Source organism: Maylandia zebra, linkage group LG18, assembly GCF_041146795.1.
Source record: "Maylandia zebra isolate NMK-2024a linkage group LG18, Mzebra_GT3a, whole genome shotgun sequence".
Lineage (NCBI taxonomy): Eukaryota > Metazoa > Chordata > Actinopteri > Cichliformes > Cichlidae > Maylandia > Maylandia zebra.
The window spans coordinates 20,183,839-20,206,155 of NC_135184.1; the positions used below are offsets into that span (position 1 = coordinate 20,183,839).

The 22,317-nt window shown below is 41.2% G+C and overlaps 1 protein-coding gene across 5 annotated transcripts in view; it reads left to right on the forward strand.

Moving 5' to 3' along the window:
* The window catches only part of ephb1 (EPH receptor B1), a 171,167-nt gene that overhangs the window by 93,516 nt on the left and 55,334 nt on the right, over window positions 1–22,317 (forward strand). For all 5 annotated transcript variants that reach the window (XM_024806143.2, XM_024806144.2, XM_024806145.2 and 2 more), the window contains exons 4-5: window positions 8,659–8,814; window positions 15,940–16,275. In XM_024806143.2, coding sequence (XP_024661911.1) covers window positions 8,659–8,814; window positions 15,940–16,275 — 492 coding nt within the window. The remainder of the gene's footprint in view (window positions 1–8,658; window positions 8,815–15,939; window positions 16,276–22,317) is intronic.

Here is a 22,317-nt window from a genome sequence, read left to right on the forward strand (position 1 = left end):
ACTGAAACAAGTAACATATCAACTAAATCATATTTGAATTTCAATTAAAACTAAACTGAAATGGAAAAAAAATCCACTGAGAAAACGAACTAAAGCTGAAAATATGAACCAATATAGGTATAAATAAATCAACAAAGCAAATTAATAAACCAACAATGGGAAAAAAAAACATAATGAAAAAAGTCACTAAATGAAAAATTAGTCACTCACAAACATCACAATAAAATAAATGTAAGTTACTAATGGTGGTGGATTCAGTTTGTTACGCGAGTAATTTTAGATGAATCGTATCCTGCAGCCAGTCAAATGCTGAGCATACAGAATGCCTCTAGCTAATGTGACATCCCTCCGTTTTCACCCGTCATCGAGAAACTCTCGATCCTTGCACCTCCTTGTGTGTTGTCTTTTTGTTTTTGTTCTTTCTCTATTAGTTCACAGCGGGCAATGAGCCTGGCCAGTCCCCTGTTAGGTTCTGATTACAGTGTAGATTGTAGTGCAAGCACATGTTACTGCCTGCTGAGCGGTGATATGAGGGCCGTCTTCTCTACTACCCTGCCAACCAGAAATAGACTGGCACAATGGAGTTTCCTGGAATTCCAGCACCTCTGCGGCTTCTCTGTATCTTTCTTCTGCTCCTCTCTGACCACTTGTCCGCCTGAAATATAAGCCTGGAGCCCTGGCACAGAGTTGCATCTTCCTGGAAATAAAACTGACCTAAGCCAATGTGTCATGACATGATACAGACAAGCCAATTGCCAGCGTGCCACTCGAGTCTATATGGAGCTAAAGCATCGTTTGGCTCCCTCGATCTGTATCGGGCTCGTATTATACACACGCATACGCAAGCACGGATGCACGTGCACATGAGGACACACAATTCATGCATGTGCTTTCAGAAAGCCAGATTTCCCAGTCAGCTGGTCTGTCATTGGCCGGCTGTTCAAAGGAAAAGTGTGGGCCAAAAAAATACTGGCTGTAAGGTTACTATGGTAACAGCCTGCCCAAGGGCGTGGGCTGTCTGCTAAATTGTTTGCTGGTTTGTTAAGACTCGCACATGCACAGATACATGCACACACAAATTAATTTGGAGCAGAATGTGTTATCCTTTATTCATTGTCTGGGAGACACATGTTCTGTTCATTAGCATTAGCAGTGAAACTGTTGAATTTCATATCTGTATGTGAAGCAAACTGAATATTTTGGAGAAATCACACACAGGCCTATTTCTCTCCCTCCTTTTTTTTTTTTTTTAAACTGGACACTGTCTCATCCTTTACTTATTTCACTGCTGCACTGCCATCTATTGAAACCAGTCAGACATGGCTTTTCTTCTCCGGACATGTTCACATTCAGGAGTGTGACAGGACTCAATTACTATAATTTTCTAAATATTAGGACCTCAGTGTCTACAACTAAAGTAGGATGCAAATTTCTTTTACTTTTCATGTTGTTGTTTTTTTTTTTCATTCCTTACAGAGATTTTGCCTCACACAGCAATATACAGCTCAGTGTTGAACCACAGCTCTAATTGGAAGACATCTTGCTTTCTCAAGGGGGTTTAGCTATTGTTCACTGAAGTTTCTGCAACATCAGGCATTGCTGTATTAGCTAGCTGAAAGAATAGGTATGTCCAGATGAGCAGTGGCTGGGACTACGGCAGCAGAAAGTTCAGGATAGCTGTATGTGGGCAACATTCATGGGCGTGTGAGTTTGTGTGTATGTGGGTGGTTGTCGGTTTAGCTGCCTGCTTTACCTTGGATGACAGGCTCTGACAGGGCCAGAATGGACAGATGATTAATGTTCAGAGGGAGTGTTCTTTGGGCGGAACATTTCAGCACCGCTGGTCTTAACAAAAGCAGACGAGGTATGCTTTAAGCACTGCACCCTTTTTTGACCGTCCCTTTTATTCCTGAAAAACCTCTCTTTCCCTCTTATCCCTCCTACATTCTCTCTCTTTCTTTGAGATTAAAAGGCGATGACAGGGCATAGTGGAAACTCATACTGACCAGACTTGCCAAATGATGTCACCACTGTGAACTCCGAATGCCTTTAAAACAAGGGAAGGAATGGGATCACTTGTGAGAAGATGCATAATATCTGGCCAGTGTTGACCTGTGATGAGGAAAAAAAAAAGCTCAATTATTCTTAAATCAGTTTCTATAAATTAATAAATCATAGCCCTGAGAGGACTTTAACCCTGACTTTTAATATCCTGCGGGCATTTTCTGATGATTTTGACAAGGCTTTGTTTCAGCCCATGCGTCGGTCTCAAATAATTGTATTGTGTTTTTCAATGACCTTGTGAAGAAATGGAACACCTGGGTTGGAAAAGCAGCTCATTACGTGGATTGTGGCTGGAAAATGAACAATGACAGAAGAGCAAGGCTGAATACCAATACACTGCACCGCTGATTGCCTTTTTGTTTTAAGGTGTTGGCTGTCCTGACACTTTTTGTGTCCCCTCTGTCAAACGAGCCTGTTCATTTCACCGCTCAATTGATGTATTTTTTTTAGATATCACATAAACATAAATACACAGGCACGCACTTGGCGCAACCACATCCTCTGCTTGTTTTAGTAGGAGAGTGTTGTTTTTCTCAGAGCCTCAGCAATAAAATCATAAAATAGGGGTCAACTGGAGTCTTGACCCAGACATACGTCTGTCTGCATGAGTGTCTGTGAGTGAGTGGGCATATGCATGAATCCAAAGCCTCTAAAGGCTGATATGTCCCATGTGATGGATGAGGGTTGGGGTTAAGGGTTCACTGGGGGGGTTAAGGGCGGTTCTTCAGGGTCGCTGGCAGGTCACACACCCTCTTTGCATCAAAACCTCACACAGACAGAGTCGGAATTCCTTTTTTTTTTTTAAAAAGCTATATTGATTACATCAGGCCAAAAGCTATTTGATGAAACCAAACGTCTTTGATGTCGCTTACTTTATATTGGATTGCTGGATTTTCATTACATGAAATGGAAATTCCTTGAGAAATGATCAGACTTATTACATAACCTTCTCCATATCAACTACTCCATGTTTGATTGCTTTTCCCACAATTATCTGTCAAGCAATTTACAGCGGTTTTAAACCTCGTGCGTGCCTGGGAGCCATTCCCATATAAAAGTCAGGGAAAGGATTTAGTACAGTATACTGTAACTTTGATTGGGTTTTTGCATAGGAGACCTGTTTCCAATCTTGTCTTGGTCATAATCCTTTGGCTTTCTTCAATCCCTGACTCGCGCATTTCCATTTTATCTAGCCGACACCTAGTGATGCTTCCCTGACAAGCTAATGTAATATTTATCACTCTACCTCCATTAATCCCACGTCTCCAATTGCCTCCAATTCTTATGGGTTATAGACATTTTGCAACTTCACACCTTAAACACATGCAGCTAATGCGAGACATTCCCAGTGTGCTTCCACGTTTGATGTATTGCCTGCAGTTTGCACTGTATTATGCGCTCACCGAGCATATTGCTTAGCCTAACCCCTGAGCAGCTCTGCACATCAACCATTCTTAAAGCTTGCTCTCAGAGACTTTCTCATATTGCTAATCTTCTCCTGTTTGTCCTGCCTAATCGATACATCAATGTTGTGTGAAACATTTTCTCCAAATTAACAGTTTGGTGTATAAAGGTGGTCTGCATGCTTCTTAACGCCGGAGAGATTTAGGTTGTCGTCATTATCAGTAATCTTGAACCAGGTGGGAAAATGACATTGAGGAGATCGTCATCTCAACTCTGCTGCTCAGGCTCTGCTATGACATGAAGTCATCCCAGTTAGACTGTCATGAGTAGTGAGCAGCGATCCACAGCTGCCATACCTCCGTCAACTAACTGTAGAGTGAGATAGAGAGAGAGGGAGGGAAAGAAAGACAGCCAGCCTTCGAATAGATTCAGAGCTGTCAATCAAGGCGAGAAAGGAACAACGGGAGGAAAGGTACAAGGTGGGGGGGGAAAGCAATTCCAGGGAGAGAGACAAAGAGAAGTCAGGAAAGAGAAGTGAGCAGGAGGATTGAACAATGCAAAGAGAGTCCTGAAGGGACCACTTCAGAGGACTGAATGTTTTGTTTCTGCATACAGCCATTTCAAATGTGGGTTATTCCCCCACTGGGGAGACTAATTGCTTGTTGATATAATATTACAGCCTTCATCTCCCTGAAAACCAACACATCTGATGAGTTATGGCTCTGCGTGCTACATGTTTTCTTTTTCTTCTCGTCCTTCTTCTTCTTCCTCTCCTTCTTCACCTTGTTCCATCCCCCTTCTGCGGCACAGGAACTCCTGACCTCCTGCAATCTAAATATTCACAAATCAGGAAGAAAGATTTTGGGCTCAGTTCCAATATCAATAAAGCATAACGATACATTCTAGGGGCTGCCTGCTCTTCGAATGAGACATTTGCGGTTTTGTGAGTTATTGACATAATAGTTCAAATCACTTTATCATTCTGACTTTCTCTTTTTGCCCATATCTATTCCTCCTTCTGGTATTGTGAGGCAGACTAGTAGGGCGCTAATTGATGAGTTTAATGGTAACATTCATGCACATACGATTTGTCAATTACAGGGAGAAGACAGAGGAAAAACAGCAAGTACGCCCGAGGCACAGGTTTTCAGGCACCAGAGCAAAAAAAAAACAAAAAACCCAAAAAAACATTATGGTGCAAAGGAACGAGGCAGTTTACCTGAAGAGATCCTATGGATTGAAATGTTACATTTGCATAATTGGTTTTTTTTATGCTTTTGTGTTTTGCTTGTGCTTTCTTTTTTTGTCTGTTTTAAGGATTAAGTCATTGCTGAGAGCAAATAGTGCGCAAACCTTTCCTCAATTAAGGAAGAAAACCAGAGCGGGGGTTCTAATCTAGACAGATATTAATCTTATGTTGTGTCTAAAGTGTTTGCTTGCGTCTTTGCGGGGCTGCTTTGTTTCTGCCAGGTTGTCACTTATCTCACCTCCTGTAATGCTGATTGTAGCGTCTTCGGTTTTCCCAAGGAGAGGTATTAAATTATCTCAGGTTCTGTCAAACATGTTTTAGTCCAGTGGCGGAAAATGCGGGTGCGCCATCTCATTTAATCGGGTCAGCTGTAGTCATAGTACGTGATATCACTGATGCCAGTATGGGAGCGTTTTCGTAGGATTATGGAGTGTGTGCATTTACATGAGTTGTGTACAGGAATCTAAGAGTGTGTGTGTATTCTTTTGCTCATAGGTTTGCTTAGAGACTCATTTGTAGCACCGCTATCTCAGACTGCTGAATCAGCACGGGCTCTCCTGCTTTTCTCCTCACTTTTTCCCATTTATGAGTGTCTAGCCCAGCTACTGTCTGTCTGTAAACACACAACCCGAGGGCAGAATCCAATGCACATATTCTCCTCACACCCCATTAAACACACGCTGAACAACCTATTGTGATCCCTTTTCAGAAGAGCCGAGCAATGCATTTGAAGCTTTTCGCTTGCTTTTGTGAGACGCCATCTGCATGCGTGCGGTGCTCTGCTCCCCCGATGTTTGAATTTTATGTGGCAAAGATGATGAGACATAAGATCCCTTCCCTTCTCCTGCTAAAAATGAATTTTTGATCTGCGTTTTATCGTCTTGTAATCTCTGATATTGTTGGTGGTTATTGCTTTATAAAATGGGTCTGCAGCTGGTATGTGCTCCCACATATGGCCAGGGAGAGTTTTATAGAGTCTCTATGTTCTTGTATTAGAAGAAGCTTGATCTCATCACACATGGAGTCAGTGTTACAAGTCAAGAGAGTTTGCAAACTATCAGTCCCACACTAAAAAAAGAGCCCCCCTACACACCCGTAGGAACATTATTGCCTATATGCAGTAACATTTTCACAACCCTTGCACATCTGCTGTATCAAGACAGGTCTTAAACATCCACGACATAGCAATAGCAATATGTTCTTCTTCTATTTGGACTTGGTGCAGTTTGATCATGTATGTTTGATAAATATTGGTGCTCTGACTGTGTGTGGAAATTGCTGTGTGACTAGACATAAGGTCAGTTAGTTAGCCCACAGTGTGTCCGTCAGCCCAGCCAAAGGACATGTAAGAACCGCGGCTCGCTGGGAATCGCCTTCACTTGTGTGCGTGTGTGTGTGTATATAAATCATCTCTCTTTTTAACCTGATTTGCTTCTCATTCTTTCTTTATCGCTAATCCTTCCCGACAGCTTATAAGAGGGGCTGGCCAAATCCTAGTCTATAAATGTCAGAAAATAGGATCTATAAAATGTCCAGCATTTTTAATTTTTTAAGCATAATATTTTTAATTGTGTCTCAAAGACCTGTTTAATTAGCAGTGGAGGTTTCCCTTTCATGCAGTGCTATATTTTCTAGTGTTTGACCTGGCAGTGAGGGAGAATGGGCCCAACACCTTGCCATTGTGGCGATCGTGGCTCAAGAGTTGGGAGTGGCTCAAGGTTGCCGGTTCGAGCCCCAGCTTGGACAGTCTCGGTCGTTGTGTCCTTGGGCAAGACACTTCACCCGTTGTCTACTGGTGGTGGTCAGAGGGCCTGGCGGCGCCAGTGTCCAGCAGCCTCGCCTCTGTCAGTGCGCCCCAGTGTGAATGTGTGTGTGTGAATGTGTGTGTGAATGGGTGGATGACTGGTTGTGTAAAGCGCTTTGGGGTCCTTAGGGACTAGTAAAGCGCTATACAAATACAGGCCATTTACCATTGTTAGTTTAAATAGCTCTCCGTTTGGCAACGTGTTCATATTAGAATTGAAGGCTCTTAGTCAGATTAAACTAAACTATTTTGTTGATGGACTGATTTAAGCAGTCTCTATTAATATTTGAAATACTTAGCCAAACCACTGGCCCGTCATTTTGATAAACTCTGTCATTGTTTTTCTTGATAAGCATCTTAGTGCTGGGTAGGTGTTTCACTTTGTGAGCGAAATGAATAAAATGACTGTTTTTATCTGTCTATCGCTCAGGCAAATAGACACAGCCTTGCCCCATTAAATGTATAACTTATTCCCCTTTTGGCATGCAGCAGTGCCAGAGCATCCTCCCTCATCAGTAAGCCTGCTAAGACATAGGACATTGATCATAGTTATTTTACTCAGTAAGCCCCTCCACACCACACAGAAACTCTTTGTATTCTTTTGGGATATTGGGGTGAGTGGATTAGGTTATTGCCTGCACTTAAGCACAATGCTATCAGCTACAATAATCTTCATAGCCTTTAGAATTTGGGACTTTAACACGTCACACCAACATCCACAAACTAGTGCTGGCAGGACTGTTTTAGAAATCCTCGTTCTTCTTATCAGTAAGGCCAGTATGACTCTCGCAGCCTGTCTGAGATTGTGGTCATGCTGCAGAATAACTTTTAAATGATCAGAGCCTAATCGCTCTGGTATCAGGCGATGAATAAAACATTTAAAGTGCCCGAAACTTTTGCACACTGCTGTGCACGAGGAAAACGTAAATGAGTAAAAATTCAGTACTGCGCTTAAATATGTCTGCATACAGTGAGGGGTCAAATTTACTAAGCAAAGCAAATGAAAACACAATGCAAAAATGTGCCAGTGGGTGTGGAGGCTTCTGCTAACAATGCCCTAATTTAGAAACAAAGACGCAGCCGGCTCATTTTAATATTGAACAAAAGCGTCTACCAACAGAAGAACAAACCAGCAGGTCAAAAGCAAACAGACCCAAAGAGGGAGCGAGTAATGCACTAACCAAAGTAATATGAGCTAAGCACAGGTTTCAGGCATGGTCCTCTGTCTGGATATAGTATAGTATTTCAGCTCTATAGGTAGCATCGAATGTGGATCCAAATGTTTTTGATGTAAGGGCAAACTCTGTTTCCATTAGATATTCCTGGGGACTTTGTGCTGTCTTGTAGGCTGAGGCGGCCATTCACTGGATAAATCTGACAGCTCAGGTGGAGTGTGGGATTTATCTGGAGGAGGGATTACAAACTGTTCAGCTATACTACCTGAAATCGCTGTGTCACACCTGTAGAATTTGTAGAAGAACACAAATCATTATTTACCGCAAGCTCTTCACCAAACCTTTGTGTGCCTACAGATCTTAAGATTCAGACGTTAAAACACTTTTGGGCTTTTGTGCACTCTGCTGTTTTTCAGAAACCTGAAACCCATCGGTCACTGTTAAAAGAAAAAAAATTAAATAAATACCTTGGGTGGCTGTAATCCAAGACACATCTGTTTAGGTATTGGGGTTTTCCCTCTCTCTATCACACTGAGTTCAGAGAGTTCGGTTAAGTTAAGTTGTGTTTAATCAATATGCCTGTATTATAGATATGCAGAGCTCGCCGCTAAACATTCAGGGCGAGGACTCAGTGGAGAAGTACAGGATACAGCCAAAGCTGCAGCACCGTGTTCACATCCTTGAGCCATCCATCCATGCCAATTACCTCTATTTCTGATAACATCTTCCACTGCTGTCCCACATAAATTAACCCTCCTAGCACCAGCGATGACAGCCACATTAGGAGCAAAATAAGACATGCGTTAAATATAGCGGAGTTTGGGAGGGGGTAAGAGTAACTTGCAGAAAGGCAATTGACAAAAATCACTTAAAAATAGCTTAACCTTGTGCTTGCCTTAATTGAATTCATGCTTTTTTTGTTGTATTTTACAGTTCTAACAGTGTTTTTTTTCTTGTCACAGCATGTCCACCGGGTACCTTCAAGTCGACCCAAGGTCCAAGTCTTTGTCTACAGTGCCCTCCTAACAGCCGCTCCACATCTGAGGCTGCCACCATCTGCGTGTGCCGCAACGGCTACTACCGTGGGGATGGTGATCAGCCAGATAAACCTTGCACCAGTAAGTATCCAATAAATTAGATTGGCTGCGCACTAAGGCACTAATACATATTAAAAGCCACATATAAACAAAATGTCAGAAATGGCAATTTCTGGCATTTTCTGAGACAAACTGAAAAGGATCCAGTGGTCTATCACGGCTATCACAGGGTGAGACGCGGGGTTATCTATTTTAATTTAAATGCATATGAATGTGCATTTATCCAGCACCCATCTTGTCTTCTTATTGTCTTCTTCTTAGGATTGATGGAGCTCCTTGTGTTTCCTCTCAGCTATCTCTCTCTCTCTCTCCACATCCTTTCTCACTTCTCTCGTTTTTGCTGTTGTTCTTTCTCCGTGTCTAGTATCATCCCCTGAAGTCCTAATTACTCAGGCAAATGCTGTGAAACTTCGACACTGTCCTGCCGTTATCCGCTGGAGATCCAATAAGGCCTCTCACAGCATCATAGTTATCTTAATATGATGTAAAAGCAATATGCTAAGCCTTCCTGTTATCCCTGCTGACACACAGTTATGCAGAGGGAGAGCATTGTTAGACCCCAAAAAGTTTGTTTACCTCACTTCCTTCACTGTCACTGGGGAGTGTCTTAATGGTTTGTTCTCTTCACAACATCAGGCTGGAAGCATTATTGGTGTGGTTATGTGTTCATTTAGCCCACATTTATTCACATAGACCTGATTAATTGGCCCAAATGGACTCAAAAGCACATAGAACTTTCCTAATCAGGTAGCAGCTGTATAGCTTTTGCTTCTAAACTCTGAGTTCATTGTTCTTATTTAGCCATGTATTCTTTTGTGAAAAAAATAAATGAGTAAACAAATAAATAAATGAATAAAAGGGGCTAAAAGGTGCAGTGAGTGCCCAGCGGAGCATGGCTGTCTGTCTCTGAACGATTTGGCTATGTGAAAGGTGTGCACAGCAGCGCTTAATCCACCGAGGAAGACGTTACACGTAGGGAGAGTGCCGTTTGGTGAAAAAGTGGACCTGAACAGGTATGAGGGCAACAGCATTGATCACCACAAAGATGATGGCGTCACTAGGTTTCATTTCAGCTCTTGGTCACAACTTCTATCTTTTCTGCGGCAACAATAGCACAAACAGGACTAGCGCACAGACTGGTTGTACCACATGTTCTTGACGTGAAAGTAGAGCTGGGCGATAGAACGATAACGATATGTATCGCGATATAACTTTTACTCGATAGAGAAATTAAGCTATCGCGATAGACTTCGCCGCTCTTGTCCTCTTAAAATAAAATTTTTTTTTTAAAAAAAGGTCAGCCAATCCAAACTAAGTAGCGCAGAGCCGAACCAATCACAGCCGCAGCGTCACGTCGCGTGACTTGTTACGTACAGCACAAGTGCCAAGCCGCACATGTGTTTGTTTGGGAAGCAGGCAGCGGGTAATGGAGCCAGCGCGTAATGGAGGAAATGAGTGTGCCGACTAGAAAAATCAACTGAGCGTGACCGAAGAGAAAACAGATGACGGTTCCAATGCCGGAGAGATTGTCAAACGGAAGAGCCATAGAAGTTCCGTAGTGGGAAGGTATTTCGGCTATTTCAAGTCTGACAAAAAACAGAGTAGCGTGCACTGTAAATTGTGCCGAAAGCAAGTCTGGAAATACAATAAACTGGTGCATGCGTCACACTGTGCGCCACGTTATTGTTTCGGTGAAATGAATTTCTACAATACTGTTACTGTTAATTGTACTCTCTGCAGTGTTTAAATGCTTACATATACACACAGTTACTGTCCGTCCACACATACGACTCGGTTCTGCTTCTATGCCCCAGCTTTGTTTACTTTTTCCCACCGAGGCTTCTAGACTTCTGATTGGCCAACATTTCTGCACGGTTAGGAATCTAGCGCCACCTGCTGCTTTGGCATGTTCATAGCAGCGTTTTCCTTCATTTCTGCCTTTATGTGTGGACGGGATTATTTTTTAAAACGAAAACGGAAAATCTCCGTTTTCAAAAACACCCGTGTACGTGTGGACGTAGCCTCAGTCTCTGACTGGAAGCGCTAATTCGTCATTCGGCTTTTGTCAGACTAAAGTAACTGTTAAAATTGTTTGAAAAGCTCAGCTATACAACAAGGAGAGATTGAGAATTTCCTTTTAGTTCTCAGTTTATTTGATATTGACAAAAGTTAGTCAATTTTGTCTGTTCTTCTGTAAAACAAACTAAGATTTATTTTTAGAATTAATATTTTGTTTCTAAGTGGAATTGACAATTTAGTAGCCTGTTTCGTTTGTTCTATTTTGAAACTTAAACGCTTTAGCGGCTGCCTTTTGTGTAGTTTGCAATATTTGCCTTTATTTATCTGAAAAAGTCTCATGTTCCTTAAGTACATCTACCCTGTTGAACTTATTATGGGAAATAAATATTTAAATAAAAACAAGCTGCTGATTATTTCACATTTTACTTGTGAGCAACGGCACATTTAAATCTTACAAATATAGTTATTTGGCTTATATCGTGATAGATATCGTTATCGCCTGAAATGAAAAAAACATATCGTGATATGAAAAAATCTCATATCGCCCAGCTCTACGTGAAAGTAAATGGCTACAACATGTAGACATGTAACATGGCTGCAAAGCAGTGCTTAGCTCTGCATAGGACAAACGCAGAGCTGTGCTGGTACCGTTTAGGCTTTAGATGTTCTCTGTTTTCTGTGCTCTCCAATAGTTTACGGCACTGCCTGACGAATTAGCAAGTGTTCCATCAGCTAAAGCCTCAGCCTTTATTTTGTGGCCTTGCATTTTCCCCCAAGCAATCTCAGCTCAACAGCAGCTCCATCTTAGACATCTTAAATAGATCCGTATGCTCTGTGTTCCATTTCAAAATGTAACTGGCTCCTTTTTTCTCTGTTTTCAATCTCGTCTTATCTGCTCTGTCAGTTCTGTTATTTTTTCCTTTGCCCCACTCTTCTCCTTCATTTTGTGCTCGGTCCTCTCTATAACTCTGTAACAGGAGTCCAGTTACATTGCTGTTTGTATTCAGACAAAAAAATGAAACTGCTTACTAATACACTCACACTTAAGTAAAACATACCAAAAGGCTGTATGCTAAATCTGTTGGAAATGGTCCCTTTTAGCAATATTATATTGATAATATTAAGCAAATGTTAGCAGCTTTTCAATTTGTATTAAAATAATTTGTCTGCAAATCTGTCTGCACAAAGCTTTTTCTGAAGGCTGAAGCATACAGTAGCAGCTAGGCGTGATGCTCTAGTTGTCATAGATCTCAGCCAGGGGGGCTAGTGAGATGATCCTAGTAGCAATCTCTTTAATACTACAGGTCTTGATAAGAGCACTGCTAGAGTAGCTTAAATCAGACCAGCCTGTAGCTTGATGCTGTAGCTTAAGCACTTCTTGCCGTCATCAGGCACGTAGGGGCTCTATGCTCCTGATCAGTCTGATTAGCTCGCTGATGGATTGTCTGTTGCATGGCTCTGTGAGCTGAAGGCCGCATGCTAACCACCCCACCCCCCACAACTTTTTTTTCCCGTTGGGGGTATGAATATGCCAAGGCAGAGATGCACTTTTAAATACCAGCTCCTCGGATTTCCTTTATCTAAGACATTTTTTTCTGACTTCAGTCTATGCCTGAGGAGAGGAATCAGCTACATCCCTGTTAATACGTTTTTGTTTGAAGACATGCGAGTTTTACCTTTGTGCCAGTGTCCATTCTGCTCTGGGTGGAACAAGATTTTGGAAACGCTCAACCAGCTTTAGTTTGAAAACCCAGGGATTGTGTTTTAGTCTGGAGAAGGAAATATAGAGACTTTTTTTTTAAACGCACATATCCTTGTTGATTGGGTTTTATCTGCCACAAAAATTAAGCTAGAACATTTAAGCTTACTCTCATTCCTTTTTGATTTCAACCTTTTTGTCTCGGTAGTCATTCCATTGGTGATGCTTTGGTACCTCTCTGTGTATTTTCAAGTATTGGTTCCATCTCAGCCTAAGCAAAGAAATCTCTGCTCATATGTTTTCTTTATCATCTTTCTCCTTAACATTTTTGTGACCAACCCTCTGTTTCCTGTTGCTCCTCAGTGCATACACTGCCAGAGTCTGCGTTTGGTCGATGCGATGTGCATTTATAGGTTTGTTAATGAAAATGTTCCTTCCTATCTGAATTTTCATTTTAAAGCAGTTTTAACAGTTTTTAAAATGAAAACATATTCAAATATTTTGAAGAGAAATGTTGATAAAGCTTCAAAGATTGTGTGTGAAACCTTTTCATTCTGATTTGGACTTTTTTAGTGAGTGTTTTATGTTCACTCTGATCCCCAAGCTCAAGGCCCCAGTTTGACATTCCCCAACTACCCCACAGATGTGCGTGTGTTTAAAAAAATAAATAATGAAAATAAATAAATAATGTTTTCATGTGTTAGCATGGTTCAGTGGAGAGAGGTCGGTGTGACCCAGCATGCTGGGACAATGGGTGTCTCAGTATGTGGAGTCAAAAGAATGACAAGCTGAGTGGTAACTGACGGGAGTCGAGCAGTGAAACCAGTTCTAATTGGTCTGGGGGGGGGCAGGGGAAAAGGTGATGGTGCATGAGGTCCGGGTGGACTTGTGTCAAAGAAAGAAAAAACAAATCCCATCAACACACCAGGAGGTACTCCGTGTGACAAAGCAAGATTTGAATATGCATTTTTTAATGTATAGTCTATGCTGAAAAATAAAAGCAACCCTGCCAAATTCTAAATATGTTATTATGTTTATACATTAAAAAAAAAAAAGCTGTATATGCAGCTGCTAACTGGTTCATGGGGAACATCTTTGGATGGTAATTGAATCAGCATAGATATGGGAACTGACAAGGAAAGCAGTATGGTTCTGATGAATTTCAGTATGCGTAATCTGTACCATATTGGTTCTGAGTGTTATGGCTCTCACTCAATACTCATATCTGTGGCCTGTCCCCTGAAAACTTCCTGGAGTCCTATCGAATGTCGTCTGTGCTTTTGTAATCCAAACAAAACCCATAAAAATTTCTAACTGAAATGGTTTATCTGTTTTTTTTTCTTCATTTTCCTCATCATCCCATTTAGCTGTTTTCCTCTGATTTTATAATTCAAAGGGAAAAGAGAGGAAGCTGTCAAAGTGAATAAATCTCTGCTCTTTTCTCACAAGCCTTTTTTTTCTTAATCCACTTCTGGAGTCAGTTAAGGGTGCTTCCCACAGCTCAGCCATCAGCTGGCCAGTTTCCTCTCTCAGTGACTGGTAATAAATGGAGCTAAGTCAAGGTAATTGTCTAGCCTGCTCTAATTCCTGTACTGACTTTGAAGACATAATGCTCTAGACTATCAGGCACAAGCATCCACTTATATTCAAAACTTTCCTAAGTCTCGTTGACACATCTAAAGTATCGCTCACACAGAGTCAAGAAAGGTTCAAAGCTACTGTCGAGTGTTATGGATGTGTAGATTGTACTTTTATCAGTTTCATATTCCAGTTCTTCCTCACTCATCACTGTGAATACACCCAAATCTCACAAGCAGCACTGCTAACACGAACACACTCCGACTCTGACTGCTTTAGTCTCTTACAGAGTCACTATTAATCCTTATAACATGTTGTTTTTTTCATCTCTCACCAGCCCACACAGCCCCTCTTTCTTTCTCCCGGCTCCTCTGGCTGTGATCACTATCTCCACACAGGGACCTTCTGTTGGCCCCCCAAGGCCTTTTTCACATCATAAAAACAAACAGTTTGAAAGAAGAGAAGCACTAGCCTCAGACCATTCAAAAGGTGGATGAGTACACAATATCTGGACGTTTTTATTTTGGGCACTGGGGCTCTCTTTATATCAGTAGCCAAGGAAGGAAACTGGGCCGTAGTGTTTTACAGTCCAGGTGGTATTTTAAAGCCCCCTTAGTAACAGGGCGCTATGCATATCAGCCTGTGAGTGTGAGGAACACATGAGAGGAGTAACACAGTAGGACTTTTGACATAATACTCATAACAATATTGATCAGACTTTCATTTTGTCTACTAACTCAGGGGTGTTTTTTTGCTGCCGTGCATTTCTGCCTCGCTGCGTCTCTTCTTTCTAGGAAGCCATGTTCACCTTGCGTGACCCTGTCGATTTATTTAGCCGTATCATAAAGTGTCATTTTGATTTCCACATCTGCTTAAAGGGTATGACATAAATACTGTGGATGGCTGCACCAGTCTTATTCGCACAGACACTTTTGCGCATATTGCACTTGCCCATATTATAGAAAAGCACATGTGTAATGATGTATCATTACTGTTCCTATGCTAATGGCCTGCTTTTTGTGTTGCTGTGTGCGAGTCGAGTAATTCCTCAAAAGGTTTTCTAGAATTGAGTTGATTTTCGGTTCACTGTAGTCATGGGTGTAGAAATAGGTCAGTTTAATTTCTCTTATAATGATAAAGGTCAGGCTTTATGCAAGATAAATTGCTACCAGATCAGCTCTGCAGGGCTGCCTCACTTAACCTAAGGAGCTAGGGTAAGGGTTTTGGAAAGCTTTGTCTGGTATCTGGGAGGGCTGCTTCTGAGCAGTCGAAGGGTCTCTCAGCTAAGAGTAATTCTCCACTGGCATTTAAACAGATTTTAACTCTTTAAGAATTGTGCTGCAATTGCAGAAGGCCAAACAAGGCACTTTTCTGCACCCTGATATTAAGCCACCACTCAAGCAAAACAATAGTTTCATTATTTCTTGATTTCTTTCTGAATATCGTTTTTGAAGTTCCGCTCCAGCTGCGGGCTATGAGGGAGTGAATGGGAGCGTGAATCTCCAGAGCCACTTGGATAAGAATACTCCATGCAACACTGCATTTTGCTAAATAACCAATGTTTGATAGACACAAACGTTTCGCTGTATGATCTCTCTGGGTGTGAATGGAATAAATTAGCATTCCAAATTGTGCTCGAGATGAAGAAAAATAAGAAAAAGACAAGTTGCTCTCAAAACCAGCATTTGTATTTATTAGACTGTTGTAAAATGACAAAAGTAAAAGGAGAGAAATGTATGAAACTATTTTGTTTTCCTCTTTATAAGCAATGTGTTAATTTTCTTTCAGCCTGATGACATCTTTTACACAGATACCCTCAAGTTTATCTTTCATAATTTTTATATCTACAGGCGTGCCATCCAGCCCGAGAAATGTGATCTCCATTGTCAATGAAACCTCGGTGATCCTGGAGTGGCATGCCCCCAGGGAGACGGGTGGTCGTGATGATGTCGTCTACAACATAGTGTGCAAGAAGTGCCAGGCCAACCGGCGTTCCTGTTCCCACTGTGATGACAACGTCGAGTTTGTTCCAAGACAGCTGGGCCTGACCGAGACCAGGGTGTTCATCAGCAACTTATTGGCTCATACTGTCTACAGCTTCGAGATACAGGCCGTCAATGGTGTCAGCAATAAGAGTCCATACCCTGCGCAGCATGTTTCCATAGATATCACCACCAACCAGGCTGGTAAGTACCTTTACTTCCATGACCATTCAAAAAGCTGTCCATATCAATGTTGTTTTTCATTTTAGCTGTTTACTTTTGGTAAGTGTTCTGTTACAGTACAGTCCAGAAAGAGCTTTAGTGAAGGTTACAAATGACGTGCTTGTCCTGATCTCAGTGCAGCGTTCGATACTGTTGACTATAATATTTTATTACAGCGATTAGAGCATGTTGTTGGTATTAAAGGTACTGCGTGCAGTGGTTTGAATCATATCTATCTAGTATAAACTCCAATTTGTTCATGTAAATGGTGAGTGGAGAGTCTTCACACACTAAGGTTAATTAGGGAGTTCCACAGGGTTCCGTGCTAAGACCAATTCTGTTTACATCATTCATGCTTCCTTTAGGCAGCTACAGTACTGACAGAGGACTAGAAAGAGAGAGCATGTTTCTCTGGCTTACTTGTGCTTCAAGATTAGGCCTAAAACTTTCCTTTTTTCTAAAGCATATAGTTAAGGCTGGATCAGGTGACACTGAATCCTCCCTTAATTACGCTGCAATAGGTCTAGGCTGCTGGGGTATTCCCATGATGCATTGAGTATTTCATCTTTTGTCAGCTTTTTCACCCACTATGTGTTTATACACTTCTCTTCATTTGAGAATAGCTGTTATTAATCTCTAGCTCTCTTCCACAGCATGTTTTTTTCCTGTATTGCTCCTCTTACCTCAACCAATCGCGGCAGACGGCCGCCCCTCCATGAACCTGGTTCTACTGGAGGTTTCTTCCTGTTAAAAGGGAGTTTTTCCTTCCCACTGTCGCCAAAGTGCTTGCTCATAGGGGTTACATAATTGTTCTGGTTTTCTCTGTTTTCTTTGTATTATTGTAGGGTCTACCTTACAATATAAAGCACCTTGATGCAACTGTTGTTGTGATTTGGCGCTGTGTAACTTAAATGAAATTGAAAAATTGAATTGAACATTCTGGTTACTCTGCATTTTGTTTCAGTTTAATTTGTGAAATGGCAAATACCCTATTATTGTAAATACTGTGAATCATTTCATCCTAATAGAGTATTCATCATGTGCATTATGAAGCCACACTTCATGGCTTAGGAATCTTCAGGGCTACTATGATTTCATATTTCTCCACTGTGAATAATCAGGCCTTGAAGAGAGAGGAAAATTGTTCAGGTGAGGTATGCATACATGCTCTTTCTAGCCCTTCCTTTCCTTAACTGAGGAAATTGCCTGTTAAATGTTATATTGTGGGGCAAAAAGAGCACAGCTTGCTTTATAGGTATGTAGCAGCTAATTGAGATTCAAATCTCGTCCCTGTTCAACACTAAAGTGTCAGATTGGAGGACACTTTTTTAAGCTTGTGTTTCTATACATCCATGTGTATTCACATGGATGCACATGTGTCCATGCTATGGTTAGCTTCAGGGTGGTATTATTTCCTCTTATTCTCCCTGTCTGTGTCTCTGTACTTGCTTGTGTGATTTGTGTGGTGGGAGCCAAGCCCATCCAATGGAAATGACAGGTTGAGGATATTGACTTTGATGGTCCTTTTTGCTACAAGCGATTTTTTTCATGCTTTTGTAGAGCTTTGACTTGTACACAAAAAAACACCTATCAAGGGACAAATACTGACCATGTGAAACATTTAAATGAGGCTTTCTTCCTTTTTTCTGTTTGTGGATGGGTCGAACTGTAAAAAGCAAAGCTTGGGGGAATTAAACAAACATAAAGTGGAGTTGCTTAGTGGAAAAAAAAGATTGTTGAGTCTCGAAAGGAAGAAAGTGACAAGTTTTTAGTAGCCTGGGTCCACGGATCCTTTCGTCAGTCGTGCACTTTGATAGCTCATGTCATGTTTCCTATCCTCTAAAGATGTGCAAATACATACTCTCATCCGCTGATAAAATATATAATATCGAACGAAGTCTAGTTGAGCCCTGTTTTACTTTAATTGTAGAATGAACTTTACATTTATATCAAAGACCAGTGACATAGTAATTGCTTCATCCAGATCTCCTTTGTGTGGGACTACATTTTGAAATTAAATTTGGCCCGCTTGGTTGAGGGCATACCACATTTGATTACAACGACTCTCTGAGGAACATAATGACCAACTGAACTTGTCTTTGTCTGAGAAAGAATCAGGAGATGAGTGGGAGGGAAGGCAAGGCAGGATGGAGAAATGGAGTGCTTTTTTTCCCCCTACCAGACTGAAAGACTGACAGTGAAGAAGAGGAAAATGAGGGAGTAAATAGGTCTGATTATCAAGGTGGCCTAATGGTGCTGACTGTCCCCATTTGACAGACTAATAGTACACTTGACAGATAGATGTAGAAGAAGCAATGCCCAGGCCTATTGTTGAAGTCTGCTGCAGTAATGAGGTGTCTGCTAGTAATCTGCCAAGCCTATGTCCAGCTCTATATGGCCCCTTTGTAGACAGGTAATTGCACTGTTCCTGACTTCAATGGGGGTTTTCGAGGTCAATAACGATGTAGAAGTATCCAGAAGGGATAAATGTTAATGCGCTCAAAAAAAGAAGAAAAAACACCCAACAACAACAACAAAGACATCCTTAAGATATAAGGTTCTAGATTCCCAAAGACTCTTCAGTGCAGCAGTGAAGCACATTTATACTTTCAGAAACATTGAATACTTACATCATCTTATACATTCACTGAACAAATTCAGTGTAAAGTAAAGCACGATGGTCTGCGCCATTTAAATGTTGCCATCAAAGTGTGTCCACAAGTCCCCTGCAGACTTTCATGCATCCATGAAAAACTGTTGTTTCCAGCATCTCTACAATCAATTTAAAATATATGAAGTATAAAGTCAATCAAATGTGCAACAGTTTCTGTTGGCAAATTTCCCAGCTTATGCGAAGGGAAAAGTAACTCCATCTCTAAATGAAATAGAAAATAACACCTAAACCTTATTTGTGTGCACAGCTGTTTATTTGTGGAGGGAGTGTGACTGAGTAATGTAACAAGCATTTGTATCCTGTACATCTTAGCCTCGAGGAACATATAAAATCAGTTGTTGACCAGTTTATTTCAAGTTGGTATTTTTCTGTTTTATTGTGGTTGTTGTGTGACTGCGCAAACTATGCGTTGACTTTCTGGAAACTACGCAGCTAAATCTTCTATGAGTTAGGTAGCGAGTCACTTTGGCTTGAAGGTTGGCCATATTTATTTGAACCAGAGTGCACAGATGAGGATGTGGAAATTTGCCTCAGCAGATTCTAGAGTCTTGATCGATGAGAGTATTCCCAGTTGTATGAATTTGTGGCTTTGCTAAACATTATCCATAAAGTAAAAGCTATTAGAACAAATAAAAAGGAAGATGTTTATACTGATCAATGGACAAATCACCCTGCACTGGGTATGCCAGAAGAGATCTGGCATAGAGATCCATAATGCAGTTAGCAGTTTTCATCAATAAGGTATTTTTGACTGATCTCTTATTTTCCAAAGGGGTCACCACAACAGATTTTACACCAGAAGCCCAGCGTGATGCAACCCTTCCAGTTATTTGGGACTGGGACCTGATAGGGACTAGACTAGGAGTGGACTAGATGTCACAAGTTCCCAGAATATAACCAGTGATCTTTCACATGTAAGGCTTGCATTTTTTGCTACAGGTGGCTAATTTCCATGTTTGCCATGGAAATGTACATATTGCTTACTTATTTATACAATCCATAGTTGTCGGGAGGTCTTGCGGATTGAATTTAAGACTAAAGGATCAACTTTTTGAAGACTATCTTAAACTATAGCCTTTATATCCATATACAGCATTGCACCTTAACATGACTCCAAAGCGTACGGCCAGTGATATAGTTTCAGGTCACGGAAAAGCAATAAAAAGACAGTTTTATCAGTTTCACACTCAATTTCAGTTCAGGCATTGATAGCAAAAATTTACATTTCCCTGATTCTAAACTACAAATAACACCATAAAATATATAATTTAGAAGATAAGTAGAGCCTACCTGTGAAATATAGGCTGTTTGTCAAGGGCAGTGTTACATTATTGCCTTTCTGGTCTGATAACAACCTGTGAGGGGATATGTGTTCAAGTGATCATGATAAAAAGTTTGCACTTGTGTTGGTGAAGTCTTTGCATTTTCATTTTGACTTGGGTTTACCATAAATAGTCGTGTGATTACGGTAAACCAAGGGTATCCAGAAAACAGTATGCAGCAGTATTTAGATGGCTGTAGCATGAACTGGCTATGAAAAGACAAGGTTGAGGGGAGCAAGGGGAGACTGTGGAGGAGTAGAAGAAAAGGAGAGGATAGTGGGGGAGGAGGGTAAGGGGATTTAGTGTGAATCACCAAAGAGGCCATTTAACTGCCCTCGATCCCAGCGTGTGTCTGGGAGGAAGGGCTGATCAATAGTGTGATTTAGGAGTTCATTCACAGCCTTTGCTCTCCAGGAAACAAACACGCACACACACACACATATAATGATAAAGACACACAGGTTATATACTGCCCCCGTTAAGACCATCATTCAAGCCTGGCCTGAATTTAGTCATATTTATCTATCTTGGCCACTGGATAATAGCTTTTACTGTATGTTGTTTAATTTAAAGATTAAGAAACTCTATTTTGGATTTAGTTAAATACAATATGGCCACAGAGTTAAATATATATGGTCACACCATTGGCAGTAAAACCATAAACGTGTGGTGAATACTACACTGTGCTAGCCGTGTTCCCTCATTTATTCCATCCTGGGCAGTTAACTTGTACAAAGTGCTGCTAGCAAAGTGTTTTTGTTGGGTTTTTTTTTTATCCCAACCTTTTCAAATGTGGTAACTCTGTTCCCTGAATTGTTATGTGGGGTTTTAGTGAACACTTCATGAAATAAATATCCAAAAGCCTCTTGACTGGTGCTGTTTTATGGAGCTAATACCCAACATTTCTCTGATCTTACTAGCACAGCCTTCTTGACCTAGATTATGTGCCAACAATCCCTCAGACCACAGAACGCCAAGTGTATCTACAAACAATCCTCCTCCACTTAGTTGCTGTTTGGAGAGCCATTCCCACAGAAATGCAAACACTACTATCCTAAGCCTTCTATGGGCAAGTCTGCCTGGGCGAGTTGCATTTAAGATACTAAGATGTAGTGCAGTAGACTGAAATCCAAACAACCAGATGAATTAAAGAGAGCTGCCATCTGTGGGGTTCTAAAACCCAATGAGATGTTAGGCAAACATGTCCATGGAGACACTGCTCATTATGTCTTTTCAGTTTACAGCCTTTCCATTTGTTTTGGGGTGTTGCCTTGTTTCTTGTTGCTTTACACTCACTGTATAAGATTTAGGGTGTCTGAGAGCTTCATCATCTTAAACGGGTCTTGAGGCTCTCTCCAGTGTGCCATTTTTATTTCACTTAATGTCTGTTCCCATAACTGTTGGATCCTGTCCCTGGATCCAGAAAATGAGGTATTAGCTGCAGGCGGGAAAAAAATAAAAGTGTCGGTTCTGATGCCACTGAGCCACCTTGTCAGTTCTGATGTCTCTATGTGATGTTTTAAGTAAGCATACGTTTGTGTTTCTGTGTGCGCTTGTTCCTGTGTGAAAGTATCTGGTATTTTCTTCTTTTTTTTTTCTTGTGTGTGTGCTTCCTTTTTTTTCTGTGTTTGGAATCGTCCACGTATAATGTGATTTTAAAAATAATTCAAACCATGGTTCCTTGACAGAAATCCTTGGCGCTGAACTGATCCCTCTTTAAGATGTTCAAGAGAGGCCCATTACCATGTAGTCATGGCTGGCTTGGCCCTCTGAGCCCCTGATAATAAGGTGGAAGGCAGTCGAACCTATGCCTTTGACAGAGGCACGGCAACATAGGCTGCTTCCCTCATCTGAGACACTGAGTTGCTATTAAGAGGCTTCACAGTTCAGTAGCGTGGCAGCATCTTGAAAAACAAAACACGAGTGCACAAAGAACAACTTGTACATGTGGCAACGAATATGTTTATATATATATTTGTTTGCTTCCCCCCCCCCCCCCTTTGCACAGAAGTGAATATGGCTGTGGCA